Below are 27,176 nucleotides of genomic sequence, written 5' to 3' on the forward strand. Positions count from 1 at the left end.
TCACTGTACTCATTAATTATAGGTCCTAGGATTCTTAGTAGTGTCTTATTCTTTGGTCTTTCTCATTCCTTATTTGTGAATCATATTGTCCAACAATTTGTTGTTTTTTTACATCCTCTCCTGTATCTACCTTTCTGTTGAAACCACTGAATATGACAGTAGATACATTTTGATTTAATTTGGAGTATTTTATCAAATACTTAAAAGTTTTTCTACTTCCTCTAACTCTCTAACTGATATGATTCATAAGCTAAAATTGTTTTTGTTACTTTTCTGCAAATACTAATCAAATGTATTATAGAACAAGAGACAACCAAATTTCCCATGAAATAAAGCTGGCTCCTTTATTTGTCTTTCTGAGGAGATTCTCTGAAACATCTTTTCATTTTTACTAAAATATTGTTTTTTGTTCTGGTTTATTTTATAATATAAATATTAAATAAATATAAATATAAAATATTTTCAATTCCTCCTATAGTGTGACAACTTGGTCTGTGGAAAGAATCTCATATTTAGAATATTATCAACATAGTTAACATATACAAAGAGTTTAAAAACTGTGATTCTCAGCACCCTCTTTCTCCTTTTTCATCAGTCTGCATTTAACAATGCAAGAACCTAAATTTTACCCTTTTAATGTTTGTTTCCTAACCAAGGGAATTCATCACTGAATATTCAGCCCAGAGTTAATAAATTCTGAAGTTTAAACCAGAGTACAAATTTTGTCCTCAGTTATGATCAATGCAAGGAACTGGATCTGTTATGCAATGTCCAGCTACATCTAAACATGCTAGTTCATCTCACTGCCTTGGAACTGAGCCTAAGATCTTACTACCTTGTGATCAATCATGAACACTTCTCTCTGGCTTGGAACTGCAATCCAAAATTGCATATGGGAAATAGAGTTGGAAATCAGCACAAACTGATTTGTATTTATTTATACTTATATTCTTTTCTGTTTCTGTCTCTTGGTGATACAGACCTAGTAGTAGTATTTCGGGTCAAAGAGTATTCATGTTATATAACCTTTTGAGCATAGGTCCAAATTTCTCTCCATAGTGCTTAAATCAGTATAAAACTTCACCAACTGGGAATTACTGTCTGCATTATTGGTAGAGTTGTAAACTTATTTAGCCATTCTGGAGAGAATGCCATCAAAGCATCCCTCTTAATCTCTTTCTGAGCAGTTCTCTGACTCCCTTTAATATCTCTAGTGTTCTAGAGCTTTAGAAGGTATTGCCACTATTTCAACCTATTCCTGGTGTTTATGCTGAATTGGCACTCTGAGCTGTCTCCCACACTAGTGTCACAAATCTTTCTTGCTGACCTACTAAGTTGTCATAAACAGTTAAAATGTCTTATCCTGATTTTTTCCACTTCTAAGATTGTGTTTTGATTTTTCCTGTCAGCACAGTAACTTTCTGAGATTCTTGGGTTTTTTTTGTTTTTTTTTTGTTTTTTGTTTTTTTTTTTTTTTTGCTAATTTTCTAGCCTATTTTGTGACTTTTGAGGTTATGTGGTGCTTCTAGTTTGGAGGGAGTACTGCCTCAAGTTGCCTGGAACCTTGTTGGGATGCTGCACCATGAGGCCTTACTGCTAGTCTATTGGATGGGGTCATGGGACATTACAGCACCACCATCATGAAACACTTCTAGATGAATTATTTCTGGGGTTGGGGGTTTACTGCTATCTTCCTGGTGCATTTCGTCTTCTGGATGATGCTTGCTTTGCATTGCATTCCTCTTTTCCCCAAGTGAAACACACTTTTCCTGTTGACCTTATAAGTTGTCTTAGGCTAGAAAAATGTTTCCCACTCCCATCCCTGCCTCTCTAGAATTTGTTTTGGGGCAAAACTTTATAATTGTTCAAAGATGAATTTGGGAGAGTTTTGATGAGTTCCTGCATTATTCCTTCAGCTTGGTTCTGTGACCCTTTTTCTCTTCTTGTTGATCTGTTCCCTTCACTTTGATTCACTTAATACAGGTCTTCCTATATTTTTCTAAAACTATCCTATTCATTATTTCTTATAGAAAAATAGTATTCCATAAAATTATATTTCACAACTTATTAAGCTATTCCCCAACTGATAACCATTTCTAGAAATGAAATTTTATTCTCTTTGAGCTTCTTATTAGTAACACTAAGGGCTAACATATGTTTAACCAGTTTGATATATTGGTATATCATGTGATATTGGGATGAAGCAAAAGCCCTGCCTTTTCCCCAACAAATCCACAACTTAAACGATGGATTCCCTGTGGAGAATTTATTCAAAGGCATAGGCAAAAGTCTCACAGATAAGAAGGCATGGATTGGGTTCCCATCTGTATCTTTGAAAGAAGTACTCATTTCAGTAAAATAAAAAGTGTGGGGAAGAAGGAAAGGAGGGTTTTTGCTCACCAAAATTCAGAAGGAAAGTACAGTCTTTGCTGCTAACAAGCATAATATAGGCAGAAATTTGGCCAGGTAGAGAGAGCCCTGTAACTTTACAACCTTAGTTTACCTTTTGTTTTTGATTTAAATTTGATTACATTGCTTAGCCCTAAAAAAGGTTTTAGTAATGTTTATTGCTAATTTATGTAATTATGAATAAAAGGATTTCAATCTCTACTCAAACATAGGAGACCTTGTATCTGATTTATTGGTAGAATGTAGCAACTGTACCTAAAGAGTTGCTAGATTACCTATATTAGGAAAAGATTTTAGCCACTCCACCTTAAAAAGGCAGAGATGAGGTCGCTAGCAGGTTATTCTAAAGAAATGAACTTTGAAGCAGATAGCAGAGAGTCCGGCAAAGACTGCTACCATTTAGCTAATAACACAAAGGCCAGTGGAAGACATTCTACTTCTACCATGAAGCCAGTGGGATCAGCCCAGCAAAGCACTCATTATACTTGATCTTCACTTTCTGTGGATGTACTCCTTTGGATTTCAACATTATGCCTTAGGAATCTCTTCCTGCAGAATTACATCAGCTCTAGAATTCATTATCAGGACCCTATGCCTCTGGAAACTCTTTGATTACAGAGCTGAGCAAGGAGCTCCTTCCAACCTTCCATCAAAGAAGACTTTCCAGACCAGTTATCATTTTTATTTTCCACCTGGCTGTATTCCTTTAGAATTTTTCATCATGTATTTTGTCTCAGTAACCTTCTCTGCTCCTTTCTTCTACTTTTCAACTTCTTTCTGTGTGTCATTCACACCTTCCTCCTTCCCTTCAACTCCTTGTGAACAAGGAGAGTTTTTTTTTGTTTTTTTTTTTTTTTTTGGTATTTTTGTATTTGTATCCTAGTGCTTTACACAATATTTGTAATATAATAAATGCTTATTGACTGATGTTACAGATGCTGGGGAAAAATTCAAGCTGACAATATTTCCCTGGCAGTCACCCTAAGACTAAAAAAGAGAAGCAGAACAATGAGCTCATTGGAGACTCTGCATCCCCTGGGGAGTAGGCCCTTCCTGAATAGTGCATTGAAAGCACAAAATACATGCATCAGAAACATGAGAGATCCTTTGTATGTTTCCTGGTTATATGTGTGCTCATAGATATAATTTTTTCTCAGGTAGAATTTCTATGTTCACCTATTCTTTCCATTAATGGTAATAGCCTGGGCTCTAGAATTGCACAAGGAACACTCTGTTGCAACTTTTCTTACTATAACTCATTAATTTTCATTAATTGTGTTTTTTTTTGGGTGACTAACGATAAAGCAAATCCCTCTGTCAAGGCTCATGAAATATAGTTTTAAGTGAATTATAATGAACAGGTTCCTTGGATCTAGATTAGTTATTCTAGGAACATTCTAAGCTTTACAGTAGTGTCCCTGTCCTACAGAAGAAATAAAACATTGCTTAGTCAAGGTTAATATGATAGAAAATTATGATATACATTCATTTTATCTTTAAGTGTAAGTTCAGTAAGATGGTAGTGTAGAAAGAAAACTGGACTTTGAGTTAAGAGATCTATATTCAAATATAAACTTTTTTTCCCATTAAAAAAGAGATGGTAAAACAGAGCACCAGGCTATCTGGGAGACCTGAGTTCAACTGTTATCTCAAACTCTTACTGGTAGAGTACCCTAGGCAATTTACTTAAGCTCTGTTTGCCTCAGTTTCCTCATATATTAAATAAGAATAATAATAGCATTTAACTTTCAAGATTGTTCTAAGTATCATTTTTCTTGAGATAAATTTTGTAATGTTCAAAGCACAGTGCCTGACACATAGAGAGTACTTAATAAATGTGTATGACTTAATAAATGAGTATTAATAAATAATAAATTGTAAAAGTATTTAGCACTGTTTTACATACTAAGCACTGTATAAATGTTAGCTGGAATTATTATTAAATAATATTGTTTATTGAGACAGATAACATTTGGGAAGGGAGGCAGGTGTAGGAAATTATTGGATAGTCAGCTGTGTAGAAAAAAATCTGGACTTGGATCCAGGAAAAGTTAAAATCTAACCTCAAACATTTACTAGTTGTTTGATCTTGGACAAGTCACTTAATCTTTGCCTCAGTTTCCTCATCTGCAAATGAGAATAATAATAGCATCTACTTCTGAAGTTGTGAAAATCACATGAGATAATAATTGTAAAATTACTTAGGACAATTCCTGGCACATAGTGTGTGCTACATAAATGTAGCTATTATTATTTTTTAAATTTCATTGATGCCTTTTGTTTTTACATGTCCTTCATTTATGAATATATCCTTTCCCTCCTCTACTCAGCATAGGCTCCTATATTTTATATGATATGATTATTGGAAAGCCATTTAACTTCTTTAAATTTCACTTCTATTATAAAATAGAGATAATGTTTTACATTTTACTTTAAAGTATCATTTTAACATATGAGTTTTCTTCCTCACCTTTCTTTCTTTGTCATTACAAGGAAAAAACACCCTTGCTACCTATTCTAGACAGTGCTTCCTAATCCCAAAACATTATTTTTTCTCTTTCTTTTTCCCTCTACCAAAATTCTAATTTACTTAATGATATTTTTAACCAGCCATCACAGAGAGGACTTGTACTGGAATGAATGAATGGAAATACCTAAAATTGTTATGTCTCTAGGAGATATTTGAATATTAAAGGAGCTTAATATTTCAAAGCAATGTGTAGCAAATGATGGATTTTTAGGCAGAAGACAAATTAGTGGTAGAAGACATCATGATTGTGTTGGAAAGGAATTATAGATTGTTAGATGTAGGAAAGTTTCAAGAAATCATATAATTCTTTTTTTTTTCCTGAGGCATTTGGGTTTGTGTCTTGTCCAGGGTCACACAGACAGGAAGTAAGTATCTGAGGTCATATTTAAATTTGGGTCCTCCTGACTTCAGAGCTGGTGTTCTATCACTGTCCCATCTAGCTGCCCCAGAGATCACAAAATTCTTACATATAGATGTAGTCATGCCTCTCCTCTACTTAAAAATTTTTAATGATTTCTTATCTTCTCATCAATATTATGCAGATTTCTTTGTCTGATCCTAATGATCCTTTCTCAATGTACCTTGCTTTTCTTGCTTTATTTTACCCCTTTCCTTATACTCTGTGCTTTATTCACACCAGACTACTTTCTGCTTTTCTTTTTTCTTTTAACCATATACCATGTTCTTCTATTTCTATACATTTGTTAGATCACTTCTTATTCTTGAAATATTTTCCTGTCCTCTTTGCCTATCAAATTTCCTATGTCATTTAGAAATCACCTCAAATACCACTTTCTCCATGAAGCTTTCTTTCTTTAATTCCCAACTATGTAAAAGTCTCCTTCTTTGGACCTTATATCCATTTTTTGACAATTCTAAGGTATTTAAGAAATATTGTACATTATAGTTAGGTTTAACATTGTCTTTTCCCAAAATTGTAGATTTTATGATAGTAAAGACTTTTTCTTTCCTAAGTTGTTTTCTTCCATGATACCTAACATAGTGCTATGCAACTATATGCAACTAGTAGATACTCAACACTTTTTTTGCCAAATGAATCAATGGATGGGATGGATGGATAGATGGGGATAGATGGATGGATGAATGGATGGGTGGGTGAATAGGTGTATAAGTAGGTGCTGAATAAGTGATCCAGTCTTATTCTATTGATGAGGAAATTTTGGCCTAAGGAGGTAAAGTAATTTATCCAAGATTTCACATTGGAATGAGAATAAAATCTAATCTGTATAATACCCTTTCTACCATGTCATCCTCTCTGTACTTTATTATCCTGCCTTCTAGCCAGAGAATAGTGCAATATTTTGTAAACTAAACACTTGGTTCAAAATCATAGCTAGCACCCCAATAAGTTTCAATGTGACTTAAATGTTCACAAATGAAATATAAAATATACATTTTGCTGACAAGATAATTAAATTGCAAATTTTTAAGGGAAAAAAATACCAAATTTTAAAAAAATTTGCTTGAAAATATTATATACTAGAATATCAGGTTATGAGAAGGACATCATTACTTTCTTTTTAATACATTTGGAACACAATTCCCTAGTTTCTAACCTTTTCAGAGAAATGGAAAATTAACAGCCCCTTAACAGCTTTAAATAATACTTCATAGAAATATGTATTCTAGTCTTGATACTCATGATCAGTTAACCTTAAATTGGCTTAAAATAGCAACAATATTATCTCTCTTTGCATTCATCCACTAGATTGCCACCAGAGGATATTTCTTTGTCACCAAAAACATTTGCTAGAATGTAGCATTTATCTTTTTATTGTTAATTTTATGGAATGTTGTGGGGTTTTTCACCCCTAAATGGGACTACTTAATCAATAATATGCTTCTATATTTGAACATTTTAACTATAAACATTTCAGAAGTGTTAAAAATATTGAAATATGTCCCTCTCCATCTTAGTGATTCTCAACAGCACTGTTCCTTTTCCCTTCAGGTATTCATTTATTTCCTTTGATTTCTACATGGTAAACTATTCTGAAGTATGTTGAATACTTCAGATTTGCCAGTACTACTATTTTTTAACTTCAGAAACTACAAAAAACTCACCCTTAAAATGATTTGAATCCAGAAACCATAAGAAGTACTGTATAATTTGAATAAAATATATATCCAGAAAAAAGACAATGAGAGCTCATTTTATTTTTCACAGCAGCTCCTAAATCCCAGTTAAGTTTTTAATGGTCCTTCAAAAAGTGTTGATGAAAGAAATATGGATTTTTAAATTAAAATAATAAACACAGAAGGATCCTGGAAATTCATCAGTGTCCAGTCCTCTGTTCAGTGTTGTCTGACTCTTCATGACCCCATTTGGGGTTTTCTTGGCAAAGATATTGGAGTGGCTTACCATTTCCTTTTCCAGGTTATTTTTTCAGATAAGGAAATGAGAGAAGCAGATTTAGGTGACTTGCTGGAGGTATGGGCTTCCACATCTCTCAATGTGAAAACATTGAGGATAGTAAGATTTGGGAATTTGTATAACAGTGAAATGAAGAGGAATCAAAGAATAAGGAGGAAATCAGAAACAAATGAAAAGGAATATATAAAAGCAAAAAACTAAAATATCATAAAGCTAAAAAAGAAAATATCTAAGTAAAAACACAATAAAGCAAATAAAAGTGTACATTAATTAAAGGAAGAAAGCTTAGAAAAAGCTAGAACCAAATGAACAAAAATTATACAATGAAGAAAAATTTAAAAAAATTTACACTACTACTGTACTATTACTACTAGTACTAGTACTAGTACACTACTGTACTATTTACAGAATAGTAAGGATTCCCAAAAATCATAGAATATCAGCAAAATCTCCAGAATGGTTCAAAAGAGAAATCTTTTCCATAAGACACCATGAATAAAATCAGAAATCAGTTTAATTTCCATACTTCATTTTTTCACATAGAGAATAAAACCTCAAGTTTTTATTCAAACTAGATTCTGGGTCTAGAGGATTGTTCTCTACTAATAGTATGTACTTCTAATACTCTGTAGTATGTATTATTGTATTTTAAAGGCTATATTTCTTTCACATTTTTGTAGACTTATTTTAATATTAATTTAAATTAAAGGAACTCTCTAGATCTCTCTCTGTGTCTCTCCTCCCATACAGACATACATACAATATACACATAACACACATATAATACAATGTGAATATTCACATACATATACATGCATACATACATATACACACATATGCAGCAGGGTACATGAAAGAGAAAAGACATTATCGATAACATCTCCAAAGAATTAAAGGCTGAGATAAACAGATAGAGACAAAAAGATAGACGGAGATACAAAGATAGAGAAAAATAGAAATAGAGACAGAATAAAACAGAGAGAGATAGGAAGAGAGAATTAGAAGATCGAGAATAACTCATTTGGAAAATAAAAATATAAAATATATAAAAATATATAAAATATGAAAGTAGAAGAATTTTTGTTAGAAGAGATGTTAAGTACAGCTAGGTGGTGCAGTGGATACAGTACCAGCCCTGAAGTCAGGAGGACCTGAGTTCAAGTTTGGCCTCAGACACTTAATACTTCCTAGCTGTGTGACCCTGGTCAAGTCACTTAACCCCAATTGCCTCAGCCAAAAAAAAAAAAAAATAGATGGCAAAGGAAACTACTTGAAAAATAGCATATAAATTTTGTGCATTTAAAAAAACACCACTGACCTTAAAAACAAAATGATCCTGAAACTTAGTTTTCAGAAGAATGTAATAAATCAGAAGGTCTCCTAATTTTGCAAGAAAGGCTACAAGAAAACAAATTAGACTGGCATAATGCTTGAGAAAACAAAATTTCAAAATACAGTGTTTGCAAGACACATTTCTAAAAAATATAGAAACCTACAAAATCAAAATAGGAAACTGGAATAAAATTGACAATGCATCCATTATGCCCCAAAAGAAGATTTCAATTATGCTATCAAACAAAGCAAAAATAAAAAATTAACAGTCAAGTAAAATAATCAGGGTAATCAAATAACACCACAAGATAATGTAGACAATAAAACAATATCAGTGCTAAATTTTTTATGTACCAAATAATGATAGTATATGGCTAGCATTTATATAACTACTTAATTATTTGCATGTTGTATGAATTAATCCTCACAGCAACTATGATCTAGCTATTATTATCTTCATTTTACATATAAGGAAATTGAAGATGAGAAAGGTGAAGTAAATTACCCAGGTAATGCAACTAATAAATATCAGAGGCAAGATTTGAACTCAGATTTTTCTGATTCCTAAATCCAGTGCTCTCTCTCCTGTTTATTATGTAATCTTTTCTATGTTAATTTATTAGTGAATTCGTTCAAGCACTTAAAGAATGATTGATATTGGGGCAGCCAGATGCACATTGGATAAAGCAACAGCCTTGAAGTAAGGAGAAGCTGAGTTCAAATCCAGCCTCGGACACTTAACACTTACCAGATGTGTGACCCTGGGCAAGTCACTTAATTCCAATTACCTTGCCAAAAAAAAAAAAAAAAAAAGTGAGTTTCAAAAAAAAGAATGATAACTAATTGGCAGCAATAATTCTCAGAATTTGAGAAACTAAATATTCTATCAAATTCTTCTTATGATATAAAAATGATTCTGATACCTAAACAAGGGAAAAATTAAGTAAAGAAAGAGAGCCTAAAGGTTCAAATCACAAATGAATAAAAAAGCAAATAATTTTCAATAAAACCATAGCAAAAAAAAAAAAAAAAGCCATAATTTAGAATGAATAGATAATGGATAATGCATGTAAGGATAATGAAGTGCCTGGCATGTAAGAGGTATTTAATAAATGTTTATTGACTTATTTTAAAACTCCAAAACATATATCTGAAACTGAAAGCTACCCTCAATTTCAATGGGGAAAGTATAGAAGCTTTTCTGATAATTAAGGTAGTAAATCAAGAACTGCCTTATGTCCTTCCCCATTTCTTATTATTTGACATAAATCTAGAAATGTTAGTGCTAAGAATATCACAAGAAAGAAATAAAGACGTAGACATTGACTTTCAGAAGTCTAAAAACTTCCAAATCACTTTCACAATTTCTTTTTCCTTACTCATATCAAGTTCCCCTCTTTTTTTTCCTATTTTTCCCCAAAGCTTTGTTCACCAATTTCTTGGCCCCTGTCTCCTCTATTCACTGTTTCTTTTTTAAATCCCAAATTTCAGTAGCTCAAACTAACCGACTTATATTCAGTCAATACCTCTGAGTGCCTTGTACATCAATATGGCAGTAACTAGTGCCAGAGAGAATGCAGATTTTACAAAGGAAAAGTAATAAAATTCCAAATTTTTAAAATTAAAAAAAGCTAAAAGAATAGGTTTGTATTTGAAAATTGTATTGATCCTTCACAATGGGAAAACCTTGCTTTTATATGTACAAATAAAGTTATAAGAAAACTCTCATCCTTTTCAGATTGATTAAGTTACTTCTGACTACACTTTCTTCACTCTTTTCAAATTATGCCTTACCTCTACTCACAGGCATTTAATAGCTCTAAGTTGCCTGAAAGATAGTCTTTAAATATTTATTCAAAACTGTTCTCAATCTTATTTCAAATTCCTTTTAGATCCTCCTTTGACACACCTTTCCCTCACATTGCCTACCTACATTGTAGTCAAATTATCCCATGTTTTGCCACCTCAGCACTTTTTCCTATACTTGTGATGCCTCTTTCATATTGGCCTTTTGATATCATACCTGTTCTTCCTATTCCACCTCAAATGTTACTTTCTCCAGGAAACCTTTCCAGATGCTCCCAAATAGACATCCTCTATCCTCCAGTCTCAAAATACTTTGGATTGCTCTTTGCACTTATCCTTTTCTTACTTGCAAGTTCAGATATATATATATATATATATATATATATATATATATATATATATATATATATATATATGTATATCACCCGATACAGTGCACATAGCATCCGATACAGTGCACATAGAAGCCATAATAGCAATTTGATACTTTGCTAAATAATTGAAAGAAGGAATAAATGGACAAATCTTTAGGTGGACCACACATCACATTTTTATGTTTTCTTGAAAATGAGCAGAAATTTCTATATTTCTCTAAATATGGAATATGAATGGTAAAAAGTATAAATATTTAGGGAAGGATTAATTCTATTTTGCAAAGCAAGACAACTATCTTCATTCTTTTTCAGTTATCTTTCTTTGTAAAGTATAATATTGATAATGTGAAAAGTGAAAGATTTGTGCTCATCATATTTCAGCAAAAATCAAATGGAAAATTATATTTGTTATTCCCGCTGAAGAAAGTTTTAAGTTTTAATTTGTAAATATCTTGGATCTTAATGAAAAACAAAAAGGAGAGGAGATTCTCTTTTTCTGCTACTATATTAGCCCTGAATTTAATTTTCTTTTTTTTTTATCTGCTGGTGTAAAAGCCTTATTTATATTTGGCCTGAAGATAATTTTCTGGCTTCAGCAGAGATCAAAACAATATTTGGATGGTATTTAAGATTTGTGTATTTATCTTTATTTTGTTGAATAATTTTCAGTTTATGGAGCTTACTTTTAAATAATTCATGTTTCCTTTTATTTATTTGATGCAACATTGTGATTATATTTTTTACTTATAACATTGTTCTTTGGTCTTTTTTTCTAGTTGTTTCTTATCCCTCCTACTGGTAGCTGCTGTTGTCTGGAAGATCAAACAAACTTGTTGGGCATCTCGACGGAGAGAGGTATACAAACCATATCTATTATAAATAGTTACATATATATTTCATATAATGAATTTAGAGATACAAACATTTTACTTGTTATTATTGTAGTTATTTTTAATTTGTGAACTAATTTGCATAATTTTAGGTGTTTAGGTAAAACAAAGAACCCTAACACAATATTGGTTTTGCATTATGTGATAGATTTTAAGCTATAGTTAAATTCAGTCATTATTCAGGAGTTGATTAGCTGGAAGTTGGTTGAGTAAAATTAGACCTGCTAATATGATTGGTTCTCATGTTTTCCTATAATTTCTTTTCCTCTTGTGTTGTATGAATTTATAAATAACAGCACCAAAAGCAAACCATACCTAAATACTGGCACTGGTATAGGCAAATAGTTGTCTCCAAATTAAACTCAAATCTCAAGATGATCATTTCTCTCAATCAATATGTTTAAAACCTGCTGTAATTTAGGTAATTAATTTAAGGTCATTTGGACTTTCAGTGAAGATCACTTATTGATGTGTTTGAAAAAATGTTATTTTGTTATAATTCATTCAAAATATAAAATTATTTTCTTAGAAAATGAAATTTTCAATTTATCTTAATCAACTATATTTTAGATTAAAAAATAATAATTTTATACATATCTGCATGTGAAAATTAAAAATGTGTATTCCTTAGAAGTTTATGACAATTTGGTAATATATAAGAAATGAGTAATTATATAAATAACATTATTTTAATAATTCAATGATATAAGTATACATTAGAAAATCATTATTTTCATTGTATGAATAAGCTTTTATTCAGAAGTGTAAAAGAATGTAAGTCTAATCCGTACATTTAGTATTTCTTTCTTTACAATTTTTGATTGAAATTTGCTTTTAAATATATTAGCATTCTTTTTGATTCTGTCCTTTGTGATTTTTTCCATTGATTAATTTTGTTCAAGAATTATTTAATGCTTTGATAAAGTGATTACTTATTTTGACAAAAAAAGGGAAAAAGTCCATTAATTTTATAAAATGTATGGTTTTAGTAAGTTTCAGTTTTCCCTAATTATTTTCCTAGAAATGTTTTAAAATTTCATGAAACACTAGGAACCTATTACTGTCCTTCTAATTTATATTTAGCTTCTGTTCTCTCAAACAAGTTTCTGTCAAGTTTATTCTAATTTGCTTCCAGCGTACAAGGAGTTATAATTTCTGATTACAAAGAGATTTTACCTGTCATAGTATTGTCACAACCCTTCTATAAGAGGTAATAAATAAAATAATTTAATCAGGTAGAAAACTTTCACATTCACAGATTTCTGCTAAATTAACCAAATTTAATCACTTCAATCAAATCTCCATGTCAAAATGTTATTTTGTTGTAGGAATATTGTTTTTTAGCAAAAGGAAAAAGTATATTTGACTAATTAGGATGAAAAGAATATTTCAGACTTTTCTTATGACCTAGAGTGGCAATTTTTAGAATGGAAAGAGAAGCATTCATTGCAAAAACAAAGAGTAATAATTGATCTTTGAGGTTTCTTAGCTCACTGCTACCTAAATAGGAATCTTCTTTAGATAACTTTTAACAATCAATAATGTAAACTTTTTCCTTAAGAGCTCGTCAGAACTGGTGCTAAGTGAAATGAACAGAGAACCAGGAGATCATTATACATGGCAACAGCAAGATTATACGATGATCAATTCTGATGGACTTGGCTCTCTTAAACAATAAGATGAGTCAGGCCAGTTCCAGTGGTCTTGTGATGAAGAGAGCCATCTGCACCCAGGGAGAGAACTGTGGGAACTGAGTATGGATCATAAGATAGTATTTTCACTCTTTTTATAGTTACTTGCTTGCATTTTCTTTTCTTTTCTTTCTCATTTTTTCCTTTTTGATCTGATTTTTCTTCTGCAGCATGATATTTGTGGAAATATGTATAGAAGAATTGCACATATTTAACATATATTGGATTACTTGCCATCTAGGGGAGAAGGTAGGGAAAGGGAGGGAAAAATTTGGAATAAGATTTTGCAAGGGTGAATGTTAAAAATTAGTCATGCATCTATTTTGCAAATAAAAAGCTTTAATAAAAAAATAAAAATAAAATACTGTTCTAGTCAAAGGAAAATTATAGCTTTCTATGGAAGCAAATTCTACTTAGCTTAATAAATTTTTCTGGTGTTTCTATAATCCATTATTTAGCCATAATAATCCATTAATCTATAATCCATTATTTGACCCAGTATTTAATATTATTATTTGGTGGCCATTTAAGTCCCTGTTCTTTATTAACATTTCAATAAATCTACAAGTAATAAATAAATAAGCAAGATACTTAATAAGTATCTGCTATGTTCCAAAAAAAATGAAGCGAAAATTCCCTTTCCTTAAAGAGTTTGCCTCATAGCAAGCAGAGAAAGTTCATTCACATACAAGCATATACAAAATATTGTATCTTTGTAATTTTGGAATAAAAGCACCCACTTGAGAAAGGAAGGAAGTAGGAATAATGAAAGGCCTCTCATGCAAAAGATAGTTTGAACTGAGTCTTTGAAATAGAGTTGGGTATAAAAGCACATATAAAGATATGGTTGAAAATATCCCCAGACCATTTTAGAGGATATCTTAACTAAATGAGATCATAGGCTTTACATTAACTCCAAACAAGTCCCTTGAATTGGAGTGACTCATTTGGATAGGCGAAGGCAATTTGTCCCTATACTAGAAATTGTCTATAAATTAGCAAGTCAATGAGTACTAGATTCATTGATATGGGTGGAGCAAGCACAGTTTTACAGAACTCTATAGATTTACTGTCCATGGAGTGGAAAAGAGTCATTGATATCAGGCCTAGCCAGATCTCCCTCAGTCCCCAACATCTGGCCAAATGAAAGTATGAAAGGCTGAGGAGGATACTGTAGCTCCCATTTCTGTATCTATGAAGTAATGAGAAGACACTGGGGCTTCTGGAGTGGAAGAGTGACATGGTAAAGCTTAACTTAAAAAAGAATCTTTGTCATTTGTGCAAAGAATGAAATTGGAGTGATGAGAGATATGAGGCAAGGATACAAATTAAGAAACTGTATTTCAATAGTCCAAGTGAGAGATGATGAGGTCCTTACTAGGATAATAGCTGTGCACATGAAGAAGGGTCTGTATATGAGGTATATTGTGAAGATGGAAATGACAAGATTCAGCCACAAGATTAGATAAGTAAAATAAGCAAAAGTGAGGAATTGAGGAAGATATCAAAATAGCAAATCTAAGTGGTTAGAGGGATGAAGGAACCCTAGGTATATTAAAAAAAAAATCAAAATGCAATTAGGTAATGGAGAGGAGAGTGGGACTGTTGATTTATATTTTAATCATTTTAAATTTGAGGGTTTTTTAGGTTATTTAATATACACATATGCACAAAAATATTTATGTATAAACACACATATGATATATATGTATTACTCTATTATATTCTGTAAAAGACTAATTTAATATTTTTATCATTCTGTATTTATATGTAATTTTTAAAAATTTAAATCTATTTTGTGAACATTTTTTGTAAAAGTGCTATATACTGTTGAAAACAAATATATTCCTTTAAATTCCCATTTAGTAATTTTCAAAGGTGTTATTTCAAATTTTTTTCAGATCTTAATTTCTTTACTATCTATTTGATATAATGAAGTCTGAAAGACTCAACAGTCATTGAAAATTTTTGTCCCAGTTACTTTTTCCTATAAGTACTTAGACATTATTCCAGACAGTGTATGTAGATTTGATATAACCATAAATAAAAATAACTTTTATTATCTATATTGCCTTTAAGTACAAAGTAATATCTTTTTTGTTGAGCATTTTTAAATTATTGCCTTGTCTGAAATAATTGTCGACTATTTTAAACAAATTTTCTCCTGAAATGCAATGTTTTATGGTACCCCTTCACTTTAAACTTCACTTGTTCTTTAAGTAATGCTACATTGTCCTGAAAAAAAAAAGAAAAATGGAAAAACTTATTTTTCAGGTCATTTGTGTATTTGTAATATTCCAAAATAACTTTCACAGTGAACATTCACTGCATTCTTCTCATTCCATTGCAGTTATCTATATTATTTCCCTGAAGATCTAGAGAGTTTAAAATTTTTGAAAGAAATTATTATTTAGATCATAGATAGTTTAAATAAAATTAATGTTCTTGCTATGAGACATTTTGCCACTTTTTATTAATGAAATAAGTTTGTGGATATAAAAAACCAGAAGTAACCAGAGTGTAATTTTAATATCAGTTCTTTTATTAATATATTCCTTCTGAATAATTCTCTTGAGAATTCAAAGGCTTTTAAAAGTATAAAAATGAAACTTCATAAGACTTTTTTTTTAATATTACCCATTCATATAATAGTTCTTAGATCATTCCTATGCTAACCTTATTAAAGACATGAAAGTTTTCTTTTATTCTATATTAATGAATGGGAACAATAAGTGAATTTTGGTCAGAGTATTACTATAATAATAAAGATTGGTCTATTCATTCTTACTATGCGTGCTTTATAATTTCCTTAAAGATTTTAAGTTTTTCAGTGGTGTGTGGGTTTTTTAACATCAGTTTTTGTCAAGAGTAAACATAAGTTGAAACAAATATCTGAATCATTTCAATGTGAGGTGATATTCATTTTTAATTGAAATATGAGAGTATCAATGTAACTTGTTGCATATAAAAATCAAAATTGTATCACTTCTCTCTGCAGTGTATTTATTTAAGCCACATACAAACTAATTGAAATAGTATCCTCAGTGAAAATAATGTATTTTATGTTAATATCTACAGAAAAAAATTAACCTTTCCTATTATAAAAAATATTTTATTATGCAGGTCATTCTAGTCAAAGGTGATGTTTTTCTACCTATATTATCTGCACATCTAGAAATGAATAACTTCATCCCACTCCTCTGCTCCTTTCCCTAACTTCTTGTAGCCTTTTCTCTAGCCATTTAAAAATATTATGAATATATATTATGTATAATTAATCTTGTTATCTGTAGTTTTCTTTTATGACTTATTCTGATGATATATTTCTTTTAAATATAAATTAATATCTTTTTTCTGAGATTATTGAAATGATGCTCAGTTTGTTGATTTCTTTATTTTCCACAATGTAATTATACTATAAAGTCTTTTTTTGTTTTTGTGAAGAATTTATGTGTAGATCATCCTATTACACGTGAAGATCAAGTGTTCTATAAATTATGTTAATGCTGCAAGTCAGGTTTCAACATTTATTAATCATTTCAGAGATTTTTGCTGTAGGGACAAATATGTGCCAATATCGATGTATAGGCGTAATGTTTATCAGAGGATTGAAAACATGAACATTCAAAAGTACCTTAGATCAAAAGGCTTACAAGTTATCTTAAAAAAAAAAAAAATATGGGCACAAAAATAGCCTTACAAATTAGACTAGTTGATTCAGTTAATTCAGTTAAAATCATCTGAGTGCTGGATTTTGAGTTAGGTAACCTAGATTCAAGACTTGCTTTTTCAATGGCTCACCTTTTTGGTCCTCATTTTCCTCATCTGTAAAATGGAAATATTGAACTGGATGATCTACAAGGCATTTTATGATTCCAATTCTATGCTCCTGTGAAATATTTACTGAGGACTTTTCATGAGGAGACACAAATATAAATAGGACATAATGATAGTTAGCTAGGATCTTATAATTTATTGTTTATATAGACTTCTCCATGGTGCTTAGATCAACAGTAGTGAAATAATATAGGAAATCTGACACTTGAGATTACTAATTTACTACCAAGACTGACTTGGGAAAAATTAAAGATAACTAAAGACATTGCACACAAATCATTTTATATTCCATTCATTTTTATAAAATAGGTAGAAATAATTTTGAAAATAGTATCATTTCATCTCTTTTTTATATATTTAAATTCTAATTTATGTAGTGAAAATGAGGCAATATTAATATCTACAAATAAAACTAAAAACATTTTTCTATGAAAAAAAGACCAAGTAGTTACTTTTTTCTGTGAATGCTTTGATTTCATTAAATTTACTTCTTTTCAAAGTCAAAAGTATTTTGTACCATCTCAATGCTTATTATCATAATCATTGTTTTATATGTAAGTTACGTTGCATAATCAGATATAGCAATACAAGATTCTTTAAATTGTAACACTACTTTCTCCCTACCATTTATCAATTGCAAGATTATCCTGAACCATCACTAAAGTCAGGATAGTTTCAAAATCTTGTGTTGTTATTTTCTATTTCATCCCTGAAATATGTTACCTACATTTTAAATAGGCAAAATATTTTGGGAAACTTCTGAGAATTAACTTTCTAGATTAATACATTTTGAGGATTTTGATTGTAACCTTTCTGATTCTAAAACAAAATGTACTCATTGCACAGTTGATCAAAGATTATAGCTCATCCAACCTCCTCATTTTTTCAGATAAAACCACTGAAGCTTAGGGTCAGTTCACCTGATTTGTCCAAGGTGGCACAGCTACTTAGAAACAAAGCCAGAACTGAAATCCACTTATTTTGAGCTAGGATCCAGTGTTCTTTCTATTAACCCCTGACTGAAAGCCTCTGTTTTGTTTTAAATATGTAACAGATATGCCCTAACTCTATTCTCTCAGTGACAGACCTATTTTATCTCCCTTCAGATTTCTAAATTCTAAATCTCTTGTGAGATTCTCTTTATTTTCCATTTGACTTGAGCTCTCACTACTCGGATTTCTCCATATTTTAATTTAAGAGGCTAGTAATTATGACCTTAGTTCCATTTAACCACTTTATATCAGGTAGATTTTACAAAGAAAGCTATGATGAGAACAAAAATTTTTTCTGTATTTAGGGACCATAATTCTCCCTAAAACTTCTCATTTCCTCTTGGGAATTAGGCCTACTACTTAGCTCATTTCTTACATAGCATGGGTCTTATCAAGCTTATGTCAAAAAGGCACCCAGATTCTTGGTTTTGCAAAAGTGTTAGATTACAGCTCGATCTGCTGGGGTGAATCCAAAAGGTCATTCCAAATGATAGCTCCATGTTCTTCAAGGCCTCAATGTCAGCCTGACTCCAATTTCTGATCTACTTGTAGTCTTGCTAATTCATCTTATTCCTCTCCTGGCTTTTGAAATGCCCAAACTCAGGTAGTCAACTCCTTGTAACTTGGACAGAAAAGATTAAATCAAGAGATCAAGAAAGCCTAATTTCTTAAGGATCATGTTTTTTGCATGGATGCTGAGAATTTATCATCTTTTTTTTTTTAGTTTTTCAAATAAAAAAAGTAATGGCTAATTTTACAATGAAATTATCATAAAATATCATATAATTATTATCTTAATATAGAGAGAGAGAATTAACATAAAATACATATTTAAATTGCCTGAAAATGAACTAAGAATATTTTGGTAAGCATATTCTTAAATGTTATTATGAATAAAATAATAACTACTGCTATTATTATTACTTTTTCAAGGACACATTACATCATTAGTGTGGGATTTCTTCCATATGCGTTGATTCAATAGTTTCATTAATTTCTTAGCCAGGAAATTTTTTCTGTAGCCAGACTTTAGTGATGAGCCTCTCCAAATGTATCTGTTATGGTCTTCACACACCAGGAGTGGCATCCATTTATAGGTCTACCATAAAAACTTTTCAAGTTTGATTAGGGAGCATATAAATAACCTGCTTATATAGCCTTTGAGTTCCTGGAATCACTTCCACATAATGATAAGAGGATGAAAGAGAACTAAGGTGTTGGAATCCTTACAAACTGCTAACTAATTAGAGTTGATCTAATCTTACAAGAAGATTTTGGACAGAACCTGAAACAAGGTTCTAAGTAGAACTAATTAATACAAGGCTTGTGTTCACACCTTTACTCATTGGAGTTCAATGAGTTCACACCTCCCTTGAAGCTCTTTGGGCCAGAGAGCACTATGGGAGAAAACCCATAACCCCTCTCTCTCGTATCCCACAATTCCTCCCTCTTGGATAAAAGAAACAGACAGAAGCTCTCGGTCAGATTTTCAGTGGAGTTATGCCAGAAGCCCTCTCTCTGAGGCAAGGCAAGAGAGAATACATTTTTTCCACTTGGCTAGCTGGTGGCAGACGAAGAGCTTTCAGAGGATAAAGCTACGAGTGAGAGTTCAGTGGACAACCAGATTCATCTTCATCTCACACCACTGTAGATGGTGGCTGGGCTCCCCAGAAGGAGACAAGAGAGACATTCCATCTCTGTGTTGGTTGGAGGCTGAAGAAAGCAGAGGCAGAGGCTGAAGGACAGAATCTTTGGATTTGGAGACATTTGGAGGGCTCTAAGCCTCTAAGCCCTGTGTTTTGAGAAGAACAAGAACTCCAACATTTGAACTCTAACATTTGGCGCCCAACGTGGGGCTCGAACCCACGACCCTGAGATTAAGAGTCTCATGCTCTACCGACTGAGGCACCTGTGCCCACTGTGGCACAGCGTCTTATGAGCTCCTCTAAAGGAGCATCCTTGTGCAGTCCTAGTATAATTCTTCTGCAAACCTCATTAGCATTTTCCTTAGCAAGTTGCCTTATCAAAATGTCTGTTATTGCATTTTCTCCATTTGTTCTTGTGATAGCTGTCTGCAAGCGTCCCACAAAGTCAGCAAAGGGTTCGTAGGAGGATCAATAGCAGCTGAAGTTAGTGCTGCCCCTATGAGATGGACTTTTGAAGGCAAAACAGGAGTTTTTACTCCTTTTATAGTTGAAAAAATCCCCATCAATCTGTGGGGAAGAGACATTTTACAACAATTGGGGTTAAAAATGAGTACTTTGGTTTTTTAAGCAGGGCTGCTGTTGAAGGCCTGCCAACACTTTCACCTGTTCCTATCCAATGGAAAACTGATACACCAGTGTGGATAGAACAGTGGCCCTTAAGTAGCGATAAAATTCAGGCCTTATTAGATATAGTACAGGAGCAGCTTGAACAAGGGCATTTACAACCTTCTCTAAGTCCTTGGAATTCCCCAGTGTTCATTGTAAAAAAGAAATCGGGAAAATGGAGGATGCTCACTGATTTAAGAAAAGTGAACGAACAGATGGAAACTATGGGAACTCTTCAGCCTGGACTTCCATCTCCTACTCAGCTTCCTAGAGAATGGCCTCTTTGGGTTATAGACATCAAGGATTGTTTCTATTCCATTCCTCTGGATAAGGAGGATATGAAGAGATTTGCCTTTTCAGTGCCCAGCGTTAACTTAGCTGAGCCTTATAAAAGATATGAATGGACAGTTTTGCCACAGGGAATGAAAAATAGCCCTACTATATGCCAAATGTATGTTGCTGCTGCTCTTGCTCCAGTAAGAAAAGCATTTCCAAAAGTTATGCTATTACATTATATGGATGATATATTGGGATGTGCACCTGAGGAACAAATGCTAGAAGCATGTCTACAAAAAACCATAGAAACACTAAGATACTACAAACTTCATATCGCTACAGAAAAAATTCAAAGGCATGCTCCTTTTCAATATTTAGGATATGAAATATATCCTAAGGCACTTACACTACAAAAACTGTCTTTGAGAACAGAGAAGTTGAACACCTTAAATGATTTCCAAAAATTAATAGGAGATATCCAATGGATGCGTCCAGTATTAGGTTTAACTACCAATCAATTGCAACCCCTATATGACATTTTAAGGGGAGACACTGCTTTAAATTCACCACACCGGCTTACAAAAGAAGCTCAAGAGACCTTGAGAGAAGTTGAACTGGCTTTATCCAATGTAGTTGAGAGAGTTGCTCAAAAACCCTTGGAAATATCAGTTTTTGCTACGAAAGAAGCACCCACAGCAGTCCTTCATCAAGGAGACAGTGTGATAGAATGGGTGAACCTCCCAGCACAACCAGAACAAAGCCTTACGCCTTACCCAGTGCTTGTGGCTAGGATTCTATTAAAAACCATTAAGCGAGCAGTACAATTATCTGGGACAAGACCTGACAAGATATACACCTTCTATACAAATGCACAAATTAATGTATGCTGTGAAACCATCCCAGAGTGGCAGATTTTATTGGCCATGGCTCTAAATTTTGCACATGGATCTCCATTAAAGATAACCAGACTACTGCATAATTGGCAATGGATTTTTGAGGAGAAGGTTTCTAAGGTTCCTCTTGAAGGACCAACTATTTTTACAGACGCAGCCAAACAAAATATTTGTGCTGTAATACTCTCATGATCTAACCGTAAAAAGAGTAGTCAGAACTCCTTTTCAGTCCACTCAGCAGAACGAATTATATGCGATCATGCTAGCTCTCACTTATTACCCAGGCGACATAAATATAATATCTGATTCAGCCTATTCAGTAGGTGTGGTACAAAGAATTGCCACAGCCCAAATAAAATTTGCAGCTTCTAATACATATCAGCTCTTTAAGGAACTTCAAGAGCAAGTGAGAAAGCATCCAGGAAAGATTTATATCCTGCATGTCCACTCACATAGTGGACTTCCAGGTCCTATTTTTGATGGAAATTCCAAGGCAGATAGCCTTTTAACTATGTTGGCCAGTACACCTTTATTTCAGGAGGCCCAGGAATCCCATTCTAAATACCATCAGGCTGCTCGAGCTTTGCGTTTATAGTTTGGGATTACAAAAGAAGAAGCTAGGAGCATAGTGAAAAGCTGTACAGCTTGCCTTCCCTTCCACGCTCCTACACTGCCTCCAGGGAAGAACCCTTGTGGTTTGAGACCCAATGAAATCTGGCAAATGGATGTGACCCATTATAAATCTTTTGGTTGTCTGTCTTTTATCCACGTTGTGGTAGACACCTTTTCAGCATTCACTTTTGCCATACCAGCAGCAAAAGAGACAGCCCGAGTGGTCACTGAATTCCTCATTCAAGCATTCGCAATTATGGGTGTGCCACAAGAAATAAAAACAGATAATGGACCGGCATATACCTCCAAACATTTTGAACACTTTTGTGCACAGTATAAGATTTTACACACTACTGACATACCCTTTAATCCTCAAGATCAAGCAATAGTAGAAAGAAGAAACAGGGACATTAAGACACTCCTCCAAAAACAAAAGAAAGGGGGAACCATGGGTAACCCTAGAGAACTTCTAAATTTAGTTCTCTATACCATTAATTTTTTAATCTTTGATAAAGATGCACTGGCTCCAGCAGACAGGTTTTATAACCCACCAGAAGAGCAGTGTCCAGTGCGAGCATCTCCGCTATCTTTAGATAATCGCCAGGTGATGTGGAGAGATCCAGAAAGTGGTGAATGGAAGGGACCAGATAGACTAACTGCTTGGGGGAGAGGATTTGCTTGCATCTCTACATGTAGAGAAGGAATCAGATGGGTGCCGACGAGCCGCATTCGCTTTGTCCATCGCAGAGAGATGGAGCAGACCCTTGAAACCAAGGAGAAGACCCAAGAAATATCGGGTGGTTCTGTTGCTGATTGTGCTCACCATTGAAAGAGCATAGCTGACAAGGAGACTGTTAAAAAGACTTTTAAAATCTTCAGGAAACATTGGATTTCCTAACACAAGATGAAACTGTTTTAGTTCTTGAAAAACCAGCAAGAATTATTGGGTTCCCTTTGATGAAAAATTGTTGATGAGACTTTTTGCAGTACTTCAGAGCTTACAGGAATTATTAGATTCATGGCACATGAACTAATGGACAATGGATTGCTTATGGACTATTTCTAGGACTTATGGACATGTGTAAATTTTCAGGTTGATTCTTGTTATTTGTTACATTACTACTAGCCTGTGTTATATTGCTATGTGCTTTTGTAAATTATGTGTAATGCCTCCCATATTGATGGATTTATGTATACCATGTATATCTGTTACAAAGTTCTGACCCATATTGATGGATTTATGTGTACCCCCTCAGAAACCCCCTATGTTTTAAAACAAAAGAAAGGGGGAGATGTTGGAATCCTTACAAACTGCTAACTAATTAGAGTTGATCTAATCTTACAAGAAGATTTTGGGCAGAACCTGAAACAAGGTACTAAGTAGAACTAATTAATACAAGGCTTGTGTTCATACCTTTACTCATTGGAGTTCAATGAGTTCACACCTCCCTTGAAGCTCTTTGGGCCAGAGAGCACTATGGGAGAAAACCCATAATCCCTCTCTCTCGTATCCCACAATTCCTCCCTCTTGGATAAAAGAAACAGACAGAAGCTCTCGGTCAGATTTTCAGTGGAGTTATGCCAGAAGCCCTCTCTCCAAGGCAAGGCAAGAGAGAATACATTTTTTCTACTTGGCTAGCTGGTGGCAGACGAAGAGCTTTCAGAGGATAAAGCTACGAGTGAGAGTTCAGTGGACAACCAGATTCATCTTCATCTCACACCACTGTAGTTGGTGGCTGGGCTCCCCAGAAGGAGACAAGAGAGACATTCCATCTCTGTGTTGGTTGGAGGCTGAAGAAAGCAGAGGCAGAGGCTGAAGGACAGAACCTTTGGATTTGGAGACATTCGGAGGGCTCCAAGCCTCTAATCCCTGTGTTTTGAGAAGAACAAGAACTCCAACATTTGAACTCTAACACTAAGGTTTACTTTTTACCCTACCAATTTTATTCCTGTTCTTCTCAAAGACTACAACTAATCTTATAACAGTGTTTATTATTACTATTGCTACTATTACAAACATGTTTATATAGTGCCTTACCAATTATTATTATTATTGTTTTTGTTGACAACATACTCATTCCTAGATGCCATACCCTTCCTCTGGTACAAACAAGTGAGCCAACCTCACATCCTGGTATGAAATAGAAATAGTTATGCAACAACACAGTGACTATATCTGACATTGTATGTAACATTCTGCTCCTATAGCCCTTGCTGCTGCCTCAGCCAAGAGGAGCAATGTATGTTTTGTTGTAATTTTCTTGCCAAAATGTAATGTTCTCTGTTGAGGTTTCCTTGGGGTCTCTGGGAGCAGCCTTCCTTTCAGTTCAGTAATCACCACAAGTGTAGCCAGGGGTTAAAGCCCAAATCCTTTATTGTCTCTTTCAAAGTCATATCTCCTTCATTTGGGGCTCAGCTACTTTTCTGGAGGCCTTCCGGAGTTTTGGTTTCAGTGGGGAAGTGAAGGAGGAGAGCCTGCCACCAAGGTAGTGTGAGATTGGGGGAATATGTCTGAGTCCAAGGGCTTGTGCTCCAGCCTTCAGCCTCCAGCCTTCTGTCTGCTTGTCTCTGAATCTCCCTAGCTGAGTTTCTGGCTTAAAAAAAAAAAAAGCTCCACACTGAGTACACACCAATCGTTATATCATTGGAAAACCATTATTTGTTGTAGGATTAAATCCATGCTAAACTAGATTTAACCATTGTCTCCTTAATTCCACTTAGCACCTTGTTTCAAATTCTGGCTCATAACATCTCCTTGTAGGATTAAATCAATCATACTGAACCATGCTAAATTAGATAACTATTGTCTCTATCAATTCTACTGACTTAGTGCCGTGTAAGAATCCTTTGTTTCAAGTTCAGAGTTCTGGCCCATAAAATTTTGTAATTTGCTTTTATGCATATTACATATTTTTAGGGTTTTAGGATTTTTAAAGTCTTTTCAACAATCCTACAAGATAGATTCCATATGTATTGTACCTATTTTTCACATGAAGATACTGAAATTTATAATAATTAAGAGATTCAACAATAATCACATAACTCCTAATGTTGGAACTATAACTAGAACCTAAGTCTTCTAAACTTAAATCAGGTACTTATGTTCTCCAAACAAAACAATGCCTCTTTCATTAGTTAGAGGTTAAGATGACACTGAATTTTAGGGTAGGCTTTTATTTGTTATAAATCTATCCAGTCCAATAGAAAGTGTGTAAAGAAAGTATAAATCATTGCATTGATTTGTATTTTACCTGTTTTCTGTTGCATAACATAGTGGTTAAAATGTAGAATGTGTTTTAATTTGTTTTTAAGTGCTTATTTTAAATAGTTATTTATTCCTTTTCTTCAGTTTACATTTTGAGTCCCTGTTGTGCTAACTAAACAAAATGACAATCAATGTTTTTCTGCCCTCAAGATTTTCACAGTTTGATTAATCAAATGTAATTTGGTTCATCTAATATGTGTACAAAGGGGAAAGGAAATTTCGAAAAAGAGAAAATAAAAAAGGCTTAAACAAAGATGGATTAATAGTAAATTACAATCTACATAATCATGTCATAGTCTGATTCATTTTCATTGTCAAGCATTTAAAGACAGGTTCAAATTGATATGATAAATCTGCATTGAAAGTAAACATAAAAAAACTAATTTTTTTACATTAACTTTAATTCCAATAAGATTTTTTTTTTATGTAACCTTTGACAATGAAAATAAACATGACTGTTTTGTAGATGATAGACTAGCAAGATAGCCTTTAACTCAGGGTCTAAAATACATCAGGGGATGTACAAGTGAGAAGGAAAGAGATAAAAACTGTTCTATTGAGAAAACCTTAAAGGTATTGCTTTTATTTCAAAGAGTAATAGTAAAACATCAAAAATATAAGCCGAGAATTAGACCTTTTGCTATTCTACTCTTACCTATCCCATTACTAATGAGTTCTTAATAATAGAGGCCTGAACTTCAGAGAGTGCTGTTGCTTATTAAAAATAGATCTGATCCATATTACATATTGCTAATCATATATGAATTAGAAAGGAAGGCTAGTAGACATTATTTCTTAAGGTATAAAATGTGTATGTATATATAAAAGTAAACTACTGTTACTCTTTATTTAATATCTTTATACCATACTAAACTGAATGCTGTTCACACAGTTTCCCTTATTTTTATCCTATTTGAAATATTATTCTTATAAATCTCTTATTCAGTATAGAAGTTAGGCTTTAAATACCAAATGTCTGCTTGATTTTACACTCTCCTAAACTGGAAAGGAGGTGAGAGGGAGGGAGGGAAAAAGGGAAGGAGGGAAGGATTTAATTAAACACTCACTATATATCAAGCAATATGCTAAGCCACAGAAATAGAAATACAAAACCAAACAGGCCCTACCCTAAAGGAGCTTATATTCTATTGAGAAGGGCAACATATATAGAGATGTTAGAATGCAGTAAGGAGGGCATGGCAAGAGATGGTCTGAAAGTGATGTGAATCTGAAAGTTATTATATTCATATTTCTAGTTGAATTCTGTTCTCTCAACTGCCATAGTCCCTAATTATATAAAATGTCCAAACAAAAATAATTGCAATTATCTCAGTGAATAAGTCAAATCAATATGAGATACATAGGGAAAACAGAATAGTTTTGTTTGAGGTTTCGTTTTACTTCTTTAGTCATTTTATTTTGTTGGCATTGTATACATAGAACATTAATTGGAAAAGTTCAACAAAGCAAGTTAATTATATTTTATTCCTTTGAAGTCTGACATAACAATTTCTCTTTGACAGTCTTTTATGTAGGTCAACATAACAAAAAGTCTAAAGAAT

General features: G+C 33.0%; 2 protein-coding genes across 2 annotated transcripts in view; one reads left to right on the forward strand and one right to left on the reverse strand.

The window, feature by feature from the left end:
* Positions 1–27,176, forward strand: part of ATRNL1 (attractin like 1) — a 1,270,304-nt gene that overhangs the window by 691,522 nt on the left and 551,606 nt on the right. Inside the window, exon 26 of the mRNA XM_051981495.1 lies at positions 11,623–11,701. Coding sequence (XP_051837455.1) covers positions 11,623–11,701 — 79 coding nt within the window. The remainder of the gene's footprint in view (positions 1–11,622; positions 11,702–27,176) is intronic.
* LOC127551609 (uncharacterized) overlaps positions 1–27,176 on the reverse strand; it is a 224,011-nt gene that overhangs the window by 176,924 nt on the left and 19,911 nt on the right. The gene's annotated exons all lie outside the window — the stretch shown is intronic.

This window comes from Antechinus flavipes, chromosome 2 (assembly GCF_016432865.1).
Source record: "Antechinus flavipes isolate AdamAnt ecotype Samford, QLD, Australia chromosome 2, AdamAnt_v2, whole genome shotgun sequence".
In the NCBI taxonomy this organism is placed as follows: Eukaryota; Metazoa; Chordata; class Mammalia; order Dasyuromorphia; family Dasyuridae; genus Antechinus; species Antechinus flavipes.